Source organism: Haplochromis burtoni, unplaced genomic scaffold (genome assembly GCF_018398535.1).
Source record: "Haplochromis burtoni strain Fernald_Lab_line unplaced genomic scaffold, NCSU_Asbu1 Contig_31, whole genome shotgun sequence".
In the NCBI taxonomy this organism is placed as follows: Eukaryota; Metazoa; Chordata; class Actinopteri; order Cichliformes; family Cichlidae; genus Haplochromis; species Haplochromis burtoni.
This window is the reverse complement of record NW_024582392.1, coordinates 333,692-348,580: the sequence shown is the minus strand read 5'-3', so window position 1 is coordinate 348,580 and position 14,889 is coordinate 333,692. Positions and strand designations below refer to the sequence as shown.

The following is a 14,889-nucleotide window of genomic DNA, read 5'->3' as shown; positions in this document are numbered from 1 at the left end:
TGGCAAGAAGGGCAGAAATCACCTGCCGTCTTGTGTTCCCATCAGCTTGCAAGCCGCAGCACTTCTAGTCCTTTTCCACATATTAGGAGAATGTTCCAAGACACTTGCCAGACCGACGGGGGCTCTGTTTTCCACAGTGCCCTGGATTATTCATTTTTCCTCCTTCGGGCAGGCTAAATACAATTTCTTCCTTCTCTTGATTCCTCCATAAAAGTTCAGATCTGTCCCAACTGGCTCAGAAAGTTTCTCTCTCTGCTGCCACTTCTTCTTCTACACAAACCCTGTGGTGGGGAGTGGGTCAAATCCCCTCTGGACCCCTACTGAGGTAGCCAACTGCCTAATTCATATTTATAGTAATGTTTCAGTTTGGGATAATGAAACAGAACCTGTGAACAGAAGGCGAGGTTTACAGAGTGTAAAGTGTGTGGTGAGGGATTCATGAACATAATGAATCGTGCCAAATACATGGCTGATATATACATCGCAGAAGCGGGATTGGCCAAGTGGCTTCTCACCACTTCTCAAACCTCGCTGCAATTGGCCCGTTCAGCGGAATGGGGCGTGACGTCACTGGGAAGCGCCGTTCCCAAAGTTTACACAAGTGTGCCGCTGATGGATGGATAGCTGATGGACGAAAGTGAGTTTCTGCCTCATTTACTGCCTAGATAGCAGGTTAGCGAGTGAGTTATCGGAAATGACGGCTACACTGACGCAAAACTCGGCTCTCCGGCTTTAGGGAACAGTCTCTCGTTGTTCTCTTTGCTTTGCGCTGAAGCATAAAGAGGCTATCGCATTAGCCGCTAATGACGCTAACCTGCGTTTAGCTCCCTGGCCAAATTCAACCGCTTTCCCCCCCTCTTCGTCTGGTGAGCTGATGTTTGTAATTTTGGAGGCTCGTTTAATCATCCCTTAACTGTAACCTTCAGCTAACAATACACAAGTTACCTGTTTGACCATCACCTGAACTTAAAACTAGCATCTTCGTTAGCACGGCAGCTGGATGACAGATGTAAACATCGGCACGCCCCCTTCTTGCGACTGTGACGGCGAAAGCTTTACGTTTGTATTTCTAGTGTACCGTTTCTCTTATGTCTTGGGGTCATTGGAAGCAAGAATTTTATAGAATTTAAAACTTTAATAAATGTCAATAACTATCATAACTATGATTTATTCTGGCTAGCTTCAGTGTGTGTGCCACCTGTTTCTTCGTGCTGATACATGTTTAATAGTTCATAAAATGGTTATAGAAAGTAGGTGACGATTAAGACTGAGATTTATTTAGGAACTCATCTGTATAATTGACTGGCGGTTTATACATGTTATTAAGTGTATACAGTTCTCTGAAAAAGCAGAAAGGCTATTTAAACCTATCTGGCCCTGTGTGAAAAATAAATTCCCCCTCGTTAAATCACGCATGAACTGCAATTAATCACATTCATTTTCAACTGAAGTTCACTATATTTGCCATATTACTGATTGCTGCCAGACTTTTTGTCTCAAGAATTCTGTTAAATAGAATCTGTCTGATGAAGTGAAACAGGATAAAAGCAACACATCATGCCACAATCGAAAGAAAGAACAGATGAGAAACAAAGTCATGGAAAGGATTAGAGAGGCATTCTTGAGGGTTTGGGACTGCAGTGAACCACGGTGAGAGCCATTATCTGCAAATAGAGAAAATTTGGAGCAGTAGTGCTCTTTCCCAGGAGTGTCCGGCCTTCCAAAATTACTCCAAGAGCGCATCTACGACTCATGCAGGAGATCACAAAAGAACACAGAACACAGAACAACATCTACAGAACTGAAGGCCTCAGTTAAGATTCAGTGTTCATGATTCAAAAATAAGAAAGAGACTGCATGTCATCTATGGGAGTGTACCAAGGTGAAAACTACTCTTAACCAAAAAGAACATAAAGGCTTGCCTTACATTTGCCAACAACATCTTGATGATTCCAAAGACTTTGGGAGAAAAAAGTCTGGGAACTGATGAAAGAAAAGTTTGCGTCTTGTTACATTTGGCGTAAAACGAACACAGCATTTCATAAGAAGAGCGACAGCTTTTGGTCTGAAGTTGCTTTGTTGCTTCAGCGTGACTTGCTGTAACTGATGGAAACATGAATACTGCTCTCTACCAGAAATTCCTGAAGGTGAATGTCTGGCTCTTAGTTCATACCCCAAAGGTCAAAGTATGTCTTTGTGCCCCCTTTTCCCTTTTAGCTCCCCTGGCTAAACTTTGCTAGATCCGCCCCTGCACAGTTACCAGCTGTCAGCTATGTAGAAAAGGATCCTGGTCTAGAAAGTAATATTAAATAAATTCTAACAAAAGATTATCAAGCTTAAACGTGCTGCTGTTGTTCAGCCGCTGGTTTCCTCTTTCTGGCGCGAAGTGGGCGATAAACAAAGAAGAGAGACGGACTTGCGACAGAAAAGGCAATCAGCTGATCATTGATCAGTTTCACGTTTTAAGTAGCAGCAGGAGAGGGAGGAAGAGAGAAGAGGCAGTCGCTCCATATATCGGTTGTTAAGCTTAACGTGGGAATGCTTTACAAACATTCAGAGATGAACTTACACACTTGCTTTACTTCTCTCTGGGATCACTTCCTCGGAGATAAAATGCTGGTTTGGTAGCGAGGCTACAAATACACACAGCCGCTCTATCACGTTACACATACTGCTCCGACGTGCTACGGTTATGAACCGAGTTACGCCGTGTCGCAAGTTTTGTGAGGTGCTTTTTTGATATTTAATGGATCGGATTACATTTTTTATTTCTCTCCGATATCTGATCCAGTAATTTACGTCAGTATCGGACCGATACCGATACGTAATATCGGATTGGTCCATCTCTATTAACTACTAAATTGTTGGACAGACCCCTCAGAATCCTCTCCCAGAGTTCTGGGAGCCTCTGGAAGAGGATTTATATAATTTGAGAGGTCTGTCTGACTTCCTCGACTTCTCTTAGACTGTTTCTCACCTATTTTCTTTCCAGTTACTCCAAGGAATAAATAAGATAAACAGTCAAACTGTTGCATTCGTCAATGTGAGAAAGGGCTTAACTGAAAATGGGAGGCTAGAGTTGATCAAATAAGCCTTCAAGCTGATGTCTGTTAGCTCTGTAGTGTAGTGGTTTACATATTTGCCTAACCAGCGAAAGATCCCTGGTTCAATCCTGGGAGGAGACACAAATACCTTTCGGGTTGTGTCAGGAGGAGGATGTAGTGTAAAAATCTGCTAAATCAAATATGCAGAGCTACCCTCTGTGGAAACCCCTTATGAATAAGGTAGCAACTAAGGCTACGTTCACACTGCAGGCGAAAGCGCATCAAATCCAATTTTTTTGACCCTATGCGACCCATATCCGATCATGGTGTGACAGTGTGAACGGCGCAAATCCGATATTTTCAAATCCGATCTGGGTCACTTTCGTATGTGGTGCTGAATCCGATACATATCCGATGTTTCAGAAAGTGATTGCTGTTTGAACGGTCATGTCGCATTAAATCCGTCTTTTACGTCACTGACACAAGACAGATGCCAATTATCAGCGCCCGAGAAGACATCGTGAACACTTCCTGGCCATCCGGTGAAACTGCTGGGAAGACAACGTTGGAGAAACGTTAACATTTTATTTGTACTGAATAACCTGCAGGTTCTGACAGAAATCTGCAACTATCCTTTGAAGCACCGCTCCTCTAAACAGCAATAAGGATCATTATTAGGTTATCTACATTATTATGTAAATAACAAAATAACTTAAAGCAAAAATCGGGAAACATGAAGTCCGAAGTCTTTATATTAAGGCCATCAGTCAAACAATATAGTTTGTTCTGGGTCTAAACAGAGCGCGTTGTGTGTGACGTCTTCTTTTGCGCATGCGGGCCGCTTTGAGCGTTCACACTAGAGAGCGTTTGCTGTTGCATTTTATTTGTAGTGTGAACGAGCAGACAAAAAAATCGGAATTGAGCATTAAGACCTGCAGTGTGAACGTAGCCTATTGAGCAGTGCTTAGGTCAAGTGCAGAAGGGTGAGACATAAATTGTCCTCACTCTTAGATTTGTTTGACCAGGCACATGTAAACATCACTCCAGGTTGTGGCTATGAAGAACAAAGAGTTTGGAATAATTTGTGGAGAACATACAGAATTACAGATTACAGCCGGGTATGAAACATGTCTCAGAGTGAAGTCAATTCATCATTAACCGGAAACCGGACATGCCCCCCCCCCAAAAAAAAAAAAGAAAAGAGATTAGACAACAGATTGGCCAGTGTGATTTGATAGTAAAGATTACAGAGCCTGCTGTACATGATCATAAAGTGCTTATTTTGTTTTAACAGTTCCATTTTCTTTACTCAGATGGATGACATCAACGTACTACACCACAGATGCCTCCTGAATCTGAGGCGTCGTGTCAGAGACATCGGTGATGGTCGACCAGCACAGGAGCGATATATGAGGCTGCAGAAGGATGGAGACACACTCAGGTCAGCCTGTTCTTAAATGCCACTGTTTGGGGATTCACTTGAAGAGATCATTTGGCTTTGTTGAACAGGGTGAAGAGAGGACTGTTTTGTTTTGTATTGCTTAGACCTTTGGAGCCTCTTGTAATTACTGATGCACATTAGGAACAGTTATCAGTGCCATGATAAATATTTTCATTTCCAGTAACAGTCAGTTTGGCAATTTATTTTTTTGTCAGTTTATTTATGTAGAACATAATCCTGGGAAAGGTTCCATCTCCCGTGTGACTCTAAGATGGATAAGTAGGGAAGAATATGGGCCAGTACAACCATCATCAAAGCAACACTGGTGATGGTAGAAATTTCCTGACATGAAGGTTTAACAGGCTTGGAAGTTCACACACTAAAGATGTACAGGAGGTTTTCTGGTTGAAATCTCTAAACACAGGGTTTTTCTATACAAAATAAAGTCACCAGACACTTCAGTAGATACAGAGGCCACTACTGCCACGAGCTCACCAAAATTGGACAGTTGAAGATTGGAAAAAACGTTGCCTGGTCTGATGAGTCTCCATTTCTGCTGAAGCATTTGGATAATAGGATCAGAATTTTGGGTAAGCAACAAGGAAAGCATGGATCCATCCTGCCTTGTATTAACAGTTGAGGCTGGTGGTGGTGCTGTAATGGTGTGGAGGATATTTTCCTGTAGGGCTGCTCGATTATGGCAAAAATGATAATCACGATTATTTTCACTGAAATTGAGATCACGATTATTTGACGATATTTATTTAACCCTTTAAGACCTACTATAGAACCAAGTCCACCAGAGCTTATATTATTTTTTTACATGCTGTAGTGCCATTTGTGGGAGCATTTCAAGTTGCTATACATCAATACAACTGTTATAGCCCATATTTTAATAATATGTATGCATTAAGTCCATAGTAATTACATAAATTGCAAAAAAGTGCAATAAACTACAAAAAAAATTGAAAATCGCTTTTGTTTTGTTTACATATATCTGGGTGGCTGTAGCTCAGGTGGTAGAGCAGGTCATCTACTGATCGGAAGGTTGGTGGTTCGATTCCCGGCTTCCCCTAGTCTGCATGCCAAATATCCTTGGGCAAGATACTAACCCGAAATTGCTCTCCGATGCATTCATCGGAGTATGAATGTGTGTGAATGTCAGTTGTGCTTGTGCGGGTGAATGGGTGAATGCACAAGTTGTGTAAAGCGCTTTGAGTGCTCAGAAGAGTGGAAAAGCGCTATATAAGAACTAGTCCATTTACCTATTTAATATACAATATTCAACTTGGAGAAATGTGAAGACGTTTATCCCTCAATAATTTAAAATACAATAAAGGAAAAAATAGATTAAACAACAAAATTTATTGATGTCATATTTTATTTGAATACAGCAATATAACGCAGAAAAACAAAAACAACCTATTGCATTGCAGAACAGCAGGTGCTTTCACTGGGAAGTTACGAAACTAAAGTAATCGGAAATATATTCTGGAAATTACACAAAATATTTATATATATCCTAGCAAGAAAAAAACATTTATACAATTTTGAATAGCTATATAAGTAGGAAACGAAAACCTGAGAGACAAGATGAATAGGCATTACAATACATAGATGAGAAGATAAGTTAAAACGAACAATCCTATAGAAACAGACAAGACGGTTTCTAGATATTTGAAGTATACTGCAAAACCAAAATTAATTAATGCATATTAGACAAATAGACAAATAGTAGAAGAAGAAACCAGAATGAACGAACAAGAATGAACATTCAGAAAGAAGTCATCTACAAGGTAAATAGCAAAAAAATAATATGATAACTAATAGATTACAAAAAAGGATAACAAATTAAAACAGAAAAAAAACAAAGAGCGTGCTGCAATCTAGACAAGAGACTAAAATAAAAATGTAAAACAAGCTTTAAAGGGTTAACAATGACTTTAAAAAATAATATAAAATAGTGTGCAACACCACTGAAGTTTTTTTTTTTAAACTCTCTTTTCAACCAACGGCAGTCACTCTCCAAATAACTTCTGCTTAGCTTTCCGAGCTTCCCTCGGGTCCTCTTAATCAGCGGTCTCCAACCTTTTTTGCGCCACGGACCGGTTTATGCCCGACAATATTTTCACGGACCGGCCTTTAAGGTGTCGCGGATAAATGAGGGAGGGGCTAATAATCGGCTCAGTCATTTTTAATGATCGTTGAAAGCCCAGATCGTAATCGTGATTAAAATTCGATTAATTGAGCAGCCCTATTTTCCTGGCACACTTTTTTCCCCCTTAGCACTAATTGAGCATAATTTCAAAGTCACAGCCTATCTGAGTATTGTTGCTCACCATGTACATCCCTTTCTGACCACTGTATACCCATCTATCATCTTATGGCGGCTTCCAGCAGGATAATGCACCATGTCTGGAAGCTCACTCCTTGCCTTAACTACTGTATATGTGGCCCCATTGTGCTTATGTGTGCTATTTGAGCCAGGAATAGCGACATGTCTAATTTATTTGCATAGCTTAACATTTTTGTTCTCAACAAATTCTTCTTATTTCCAAAGAGAATTGATTTGAGTCTGCACAAATGTATAGCTGTCTGCAGAGACATTTCATCATGGATATATTTATTTATTAATTTTCAAAATTGAATGGCAAAGGAAATAAAGCAGCAGTGATCTGCTCCCCCGATCAAACACGCAGCAGACAACAGTCTCAAAAGAAAGTCCACAAAGGGCAGAAACAATTGCAATCATTACACGTGTGTGGTTTATTTGAATTATATAAATCTGCTTTTGTTATTATTAGCATTTTAATGTCCATCTTATTTCTCACATCTGTTGCTGTGTCGGTGTGTGCCTATTGATCAAAATCAAGAGGACTTTGTGTGAGATGAGATGTATTCTTTCTGACTGTGCATACAGCAATTACTAGAAATCACCCATTGTTAACCTGTAATTTCTCCTCTTTAGTTACCAAGGGAACTCTGAAGAAGTGGGATGCTATGTGGCTGGCCGGCCTTTATCAAAGGGAAATTGCTACTTTGAGGTAAGGCACATCGATAGTGATGCTGCATGTCAGCATTGTTTTATTGTATTCCAAGTACCAGGATTTATTTGTTCTCTTGCTTCCTCTTTGTAATGTTTAAGTCCAGCAGAAGTGGATGAACAATATGAAATCAGTGGATCGTTATTCATTATATGATAGCCCACATACCACCATCCTTGGTTGTGCCCGCGATTGCTTTTCCATCCAGCCATTTTATCCCCTGGAATCCAGTTGCTGACAATTTTCTCAACTTCATATTAAATTCTCGGTGCCCCCCTACAGCCTCAGTTCACCAGTGCAAAACCACTACCTCAAAAATGTCCCAGCTGCTTTGGAATGAGGGATGGGGTGTCGGTTAGGTGGTTATCTGTAAGCGCAGAGATTAGTCTACCACACCAGTGTTTTTCAGCAGACAGGAAGGCATTCAGACTAGCAGCAGGAGAGGTTATTATACATTTATATAGCAAAGCTGATGCGTCAGTCCCTTCTGATAGTTGTTATCCTTACGGACACGGGCGGAGCCAAGGGGTAGCCTGGGGTGGACACAGTCACCACAGATTATAGTCTGAACATCCTTCTCACTACCGCACACAGCACTGTTGTAGCCAGTTAGGCAGTGTCCAATGTTTTCCCCTACCAACCCACAAAAAGCAAATTTTCATCACTACATATATATACTGGGAATCTTAATCTTTAATAATAAAACATATTTTATTAGTAGATTCGATTTAACATTAATACTCACACGTATCTATACTCCTAAATCCAGCATCCACATGGGTAAGTTAGACAAAAAAATCACCCTTGAGGGACTGTAGTTCTTCAGGGAACTACTGAGCTGGTAGTCACCTTGAGGCCGTTCCAAGAATTTGCTGGTCTGAAGTTACTGGTCCTGTTTGAATACATGTGGTAACCAGAGACCATGAAATGTCAAAGAATCTCAATGGCCTGTAGTGAGGTGAAAAAACTGGATTTACAAGCCCCGAGTGAACCTTAAAATCAGCTTTTAGATGAGGCATTGATGCAGCGACCGATTCACTAGTAGGATACCGATGATTGGCATGTGAGGGGGGTGGTACATATGTTACAGGGTTACTGACGCAATGGGGAGCCTGGAATGTCCACTAGCAACCAAACATCAGCCACAAAGCGATGCATTACGAGCAAATCGTTTTGAACGGGGCTTGATATCTACTGAACCAGTCTCTTTCTGCTGGGCTGCAAATATACTAAGACAGGACCCTCCAGCAATACCATACTCTTCTTCAAATGATTCACTTCTTCTAGTTTTCTTTTCACATCTTTTCTTCTTGACATGAGAAGCATCATTTCAGATATATGTTAAAATATTCCTCTACTGAGACTCTATGCAGGCTGGCAGCATGCTTTGACATTATTTCTTATAGCTGTGAGGTGTCCCTGATATGTGCCAGAGTTGACATTTCTCTTAAATCTGATGTCAAACTCACATATGACCTCTCTTCTCTCCCCTGCAAGGAAAATCTTCACAATAATAATGTTTATACTGAAACAAGAATCACATTTGGAGGATGGATTTCTTTGACATTTGGTGGATTTTACGTTGGTCATTACCCAGAGGTTTGCGCTACATTATTCTCCACTCTGTGACGCACATGCTGTCAGTTCCCTGGATATCTCAAAATTCGGAAGAATTTATTCTGATAAAGGTCGTGGTTCTGTGCGCATCTGCGTCACCGCTATCCTCGTGTTTCCCCATCTTTCAGCTTTCACAAAGAATCCATTTCAGCTCCGTTGTCAGTACCGCTGCTCGCTCTCCACTTCTCCTCCTCATCGCTTCTTTCAGCCCAGACTGAACATCTGCAACATTCCACTTGTTTTAATAGATTTATTTGAAAAAGTCAAAACTATCATAACTTAACGGAACATCATGCGTGCATTCCTGCTCTTTCCTAATCTTAGTTGTCACACATGTTTTTGTAACTTTTATTTATATCATACAGACACAAATGATATTTCAACAGCACAGAAGTGGTATTGTGCCTCGGCCAAGAATGTACTTTTTTACAAACCAGTGATCTACACTATAATCTCTCAAATGCCAGATTGGAAAGGAATCAGACCAGAAATCTTTAGTAAGGGAAACCCAAGAAGTGGCTGTAGCTCAGGTGGCAGAGCAGGTCAGCCACTAATCAGAAGGTCAGTGGTTCGATCCCAGGCTGCCTCCTGGCTGCATGCCAAATATCCTTGGGCAAGATACTAACCCCGTGTTTGCCTACTGGTGGTGGTCAATGGTGGCGCCTGTGTCCGGCAGCCTCGCCTCTGTCAGTGCGCCCCAGGGCACTTGCTATCGCCAGTGTGTGAATGTGTGTGTGAATGGGTGAATGACTGAATGTAGTGTGAAGCGCTTTGGGGTCCTATGAACTAGAAAAGCGCTATACAAATGCAGGCCATTTACCATTTGGTTTCACATGTTGATATACTTAGAGAGACAGGTGGGACACTTTGCAGGTTTGAACATTCAGGTGTGTGTTAAACAAAACCACAGTCTTCCCAGGATTAAAAGTCCCAGCAAATTCTCTCCAACAGCAGACTGTGCAATGCTCAGAGAACGTGCAAAAACCCCAAAAGCTGATTCTGCTGACCCCAGTTAGCGTGTTATCCCTTTATACCCAAATACAAATGTATTCTAATGTTCCAGATTCCTGAACAAAAACAGAATGTATCAGTTATCAGTTATATCAGTTTTTTAAAAACTATACATAACCATTTAAGATTTGTACATTTATATTTTCATCAGTTTTTCCTCCTCCTGTTATCTCTTCCCTCATCTTCACCTATCCTCTTCCTCTTTTATCACAAGCCTCATCTTCTGAGCTCAAGGCAGGGATCTAATGCAAAAAACTGCACATAAATATGCTTATGTAATTACTAATACCATCAGCAGAACAGACATGCGACTCTCTCGTCTCTGGATAGCTGCTACATAGAATATATATAAGCTATATAACAGACATAGCTGTTGTTGTTATAGCTGGCTAACATTATGCTAGCTAATGTTAGGCTCAAGTGTTTAAACATCACACTGTTTCGATAAACAGCTTCATTACATTCTCATTTCGAAATAGAGCTTATTTGCTATGCTTGAGCCTGACAATGTTAGATCTAAAGAATTCAAAGAAAGCTTCAGTAACACCAGTTAACAGTGGCTAACATTGGCAAAAACACAAAAATGTTTACCGAGAGAAAAGTTCAGGTAAAGTAGCATTTGTTACTGATGAATGCCAGCCAGAGCATTTGAGGTGAATTGGGTGTAAAAACAAACAAACAAACAAACAAACAAACAAACAAACAAAAAAAACATAAAATATTGCAATTAACCTGAATTTTTGTGAAGTGTTGATATTCAGAAGTGTTGAGGTATAGTGTGTACAGAAGTGTTTTGTACACAAACAGTAACAGTAGAAAATGTCAACGGCCATTGTGGGGGAAACGAAAAGCAGCTGGCTATGGCTGTTATGGTGTAAACAACGTTAAGTGTTGAAGCTTGTGACTGAAAAAGACTGAACAAGCATGGTTTGTTTGGAAAGATTGCAAGGAGAAAGCCTCTTCTATCTAAAAAGGTCATGGCAGCATGGTTTACGTTTGCAAAGTTGGGTCATGATTGGGTGATGGGTGATGTGGGGTGAATGTGATAAACTGAAAAATGAAGAGCCAAGCTTTTGCAATGGCTCCAAGTCCAGACCTCAACACGATTGAAATGCTGTGGTGGGACCTTAAGATAGCTCTGCATAAATGGATGCCCACAAACCTCAATGAACTGAAGTGACATTTTAAAGAAGTGTAGGACAAAATTCCTTAACAAAGATGTGAGAGACTGATAAAGTCATACAGGAAACAATTACTTCAAGCTAGTTATTCTTGCTAAATCCCTGGTTCGAGACACAAACGTAGCTGGTCCCTAGTGCCAGTCCCAAGGCTGGCTAAATGGGAGGGTTGCGTCAGAAAGGGCATCCGGTGTAAAATCTGTGCCAAATCAAACATGTGGTCCATCCACAGTGCTGACCCCTTGGGAAAATAGGGAGCATATGAAAGTACCTTTGTATTTTTTGAGAGTATATGGAATATAATATCCCAATGCAACACAGCAAGTTACTTGTATATCAGAATCAGAATCAGAATACTTTATTGATCCCTGGGGGAAATTATTTTTTGGAGGACAGCGTGCAAACACCATCTCCATTGGTTTCGTACTAACAGTTCTTTGCTCTGCATAGCCAACTACTTCCGCCAACAGACACTGCAGACCACCAAGAGACGTGGTGGCACTGAATTAATTTAATGTGATTGTAAATGACCTGGATACAGTTAGTTCAGGCTGCGGATTTCATATCTGAATATTATACCCTTACCCTTGCTTCTGGCATTAGACACTGACTTTTATCGATGTTTTAGGCATTATTGGCACTGTGGCTTAAATGAACTGTAACTGATGCCACTGTAGTGTGTTTTCAATATAATGTGTGTGTCTTTGTGTAGGTGACCATAGTGGACACAGGAGTGAGAGGGACCATTGCTGTGGGCCTGGTGCCTAAGTTCTACAGGCTGGACCACCAGCCGGGCTGGCTGCCATACTCTGTAGCTTATCACGCTGACAACGGCAAGTAAGTCAAACTGGAGTTGCCTATACGCTACAGGGCAGTGGTGGTTTCTTGCATGGTTTGGCTGCTGCATTTATATATTGGTTCGGTAGTGTTAACTTGCTCATTTCCTCATTTCTTGGTTTGTTGATATTTTGTTTTGTGTGACTATTTTAATAGTAGCAAAAAGGAAATTTAACAGAAGTAGTTTAAGGTTACTTTTTCAGAGTATTTTTTTCTTTTTGTTTGATGAACAAATAAATAACCAGTTCATCAATAGTTAAATATTTTACCTTCCAGTTTTGCTTGCTTCGTCCTATGAATACTGTGTGTTGGATTTATACACGTGACTTACTTTTCAAAGCAATACATTCTGCCTCAGGAACTGATTCATATGTCAGCATCTAATTTCACTTGATGATACCAAATTTCAGCACCAGACAGATGTGTGGCCAATTATCAAGCCAAAGTGAGCTGTAATTATGCGCTTCAAAGTAATTGTGTTTACATATTTTTAATTTCCTTTCATGTTAAGTGAGATAATGGAACGTTTCGTCTTGTCTGGCTGCGTTTACTGAATATTTGAAATAATTTTTGCATTCTTTTACTTGTTTCGTGGTAGAGTGCGACAGCTGTGGCAACACAAGGTTTACGTAGTGAAAGCTGTACAAGATTACAAAGTATGCGGTTGTAGTTCAAAGAAGCTTGGACTTTTCTTAAAAGGATTTTTATCTCCTCTTTCCATTTAGGTTGTATAATGGCAACCCGGTAGGGCAGCAGTTTGGCCCGAAATGTGCTCGTGGTGACCGCATTGGCTGTGGAATACACTCAGAAAATATAGAAGCAGGTATCACAACAGTCTTTTTCACCAAAAACGGGAAAGAGGTAGGTATTTTTGTTTTAATAATAACACGCTCATTTCAAATGGGCACGCAGGGTTGTTTATTCAGGATTTTTACATCTCTCCAGGTGGGTTCAGTAGAGGTTCCTGTGTCGGCAGAGGGGCTGTTCCCTGCTGTGGGGATGCACTCTATGGGGGAGGAGGTGAAGGTCGACCTGCAAGCTGAGTGGTTCCTGGAGGAGGATGATAGTATGATGATGGTTGACAGCCACGAGGACGACTGGGGACGACTTTATGACGTCAGGGTGAGCGGCACGGTAAGAGCAGGTTCTTTTTTTCCTTCTTTGCTTGATTAAAAGGGATGTTTGGAAACATTGGAAGTTCAGTGCTTTTGGTTATATATTAGTGGAAAAAGGTTATCGTAGGTGTTAATTAATTTGCTTGGGCTGCCTCCTAAACATTACTGATCAGTCACTCAAGCCACATCGAGAAGGTGAAGGAACTCGTGTGCTGCTTCTCCGACTCTCTCAGCTCTGATGTTTAATGTTAGTGAAGATTTTGTAAAACCTCTTTTTTTTAACTTAATTTCTGTGTAATTTTTGTTTTTATATCACAGTTGAAGAGCAAAGCCATTAATTATGGGATGAACAGTGTCAGAAGAGTCCATTATGGGATGGCTGCCCATTTGTGTTTGTGAGACGTAGTGAAGAAGAAATGTTAACCACCAGACCTAAAATCAATTAGTTGAAAATATTTAGTAAAATATTTGTTCAGTTCAGTGGTTCTTTAATTTTATAAGGACGATAATTATGAAATCCCCTTTATAATCCTTTATAATAATAGGATAGCTTATGTTAAAGCATATGTTAAATGCATTTGTCCTATTACCTCAGAAGACTTCAGTGTGCCTGTGGTGTCACGTTTTTTCGGTTGTGTTTTGACCCTCAAATGACAGGAGGAGTAGAGCATATAGGTCAGCATGTGACTTAAAATCATGAAACTTTACCTGATTCTCTGTGCTGTGGATGCCTGCAACGTGGCTTGATGCAGATTCTATTGACAGAAAATAGACCTGGAACTTTTTATGTTGATACAAAGGGATGTTTCTTTGTAGCAACATCTTTCTTGGATGTTTCTTCAAATTAAGAGCAACTTACAACCAAATCACAGAGACACCAAGTTTGTGTTAGTAGTCCCAGGTTTGGTGCCTGTCCAACTCTGGCTATTGTTAGCTTACCTGCTAACATTAGCAAATAGGCAAACATTCAGCAATTAGCATTAAGTCGCTGCTTTTTGAATCTTTTCACTAGAAAAATGTTATCTGAAGCCACAACACTGTTTGTGTTCTGCTGTCAGTCCTCTGCAAAAAGAAAAATGAATATATTGCTGGTTGGACGCAACTGGGACAACTGAGGAAGCCACAGTATTCATTCCAACACTGGGAGTAAACAGTGTCTAATACATGGAAAAAATTGCATAGCATATTGTACATAAGTGAATTATTGTTGTAGCAGCTGGAGCGACCGTGGCTCAGGGGGTTGGGAATCGCATCTGTAACCGGAAGGTCGCCGGTTCGATCCCCGGGCTCTCTGTCCTGGTCGTTGTGTCCTTGGGCAAGACACTTTACCCTACCGCCTACTGGTGTTGGCCAGAGGGGCCGATGGCGCGATATGGCAGCCTGGCTTCTGTCAGTCTACCCCAGGGCAGCTGTGGCTACAACTGTAGCTTGCCTCCACCAGTGTGTGAATGTGAGAGTGAATGAATAGTGGCATTGTAAAGCGCTTTGGGTGCCTTGAAAAGCGCTATATAAATCCAATTCATTATTATTATTATTAAAAGAAGCAACAAGGCTACAAAACATTAGATTTTCTTGCATTCTGAAAGTGAATCTCTTCATTTA

The 14,889-nt window shown here is 40.7% G+C and overlaps 1 protein-coding gene across 2 annotated transcripts in view; it reads left to right on the top strand.

Annotated features, from left to right (window-relative positions):
* Window positions 1-554: 554 nt before the first annotated feature.
* spryd3 (SPRY domain containing 3) overlaps window positions 555-14,889 on the top strand; it is a 77,887-nt gene continuing 63,552 nt past the window's right edge. For both annotated transcript variants that reach the window (XM_042219284.1, XM_005918736.2), the window contains exons 1-6: window positions 555-637; window positions 4,358-4,485; window positions 7,454-7,529; window positions 12,048-12,172; window positions 12,898-13,033; window positions 13,118-13,306. In XM_042219284.1, coding sequence (XP_042075218.1) covers window positions 4,358-4,485; window positions 7,454-7,529; window positions 12,048-12,172; window positions 12,898-13,033; window positions 13,118-13,306 — 654 coding nt within the window. In that variant the 5' untranslated portion in view covers window positions 555-637. The remainder of the gene's footprint in view (window positions 638-4,357; window positions 4,486-7,453; window positions 7,530-12,047; window positions 12,173-12,897; window positions 13,034-13,117; window positions 13,307-14,889) is intronic.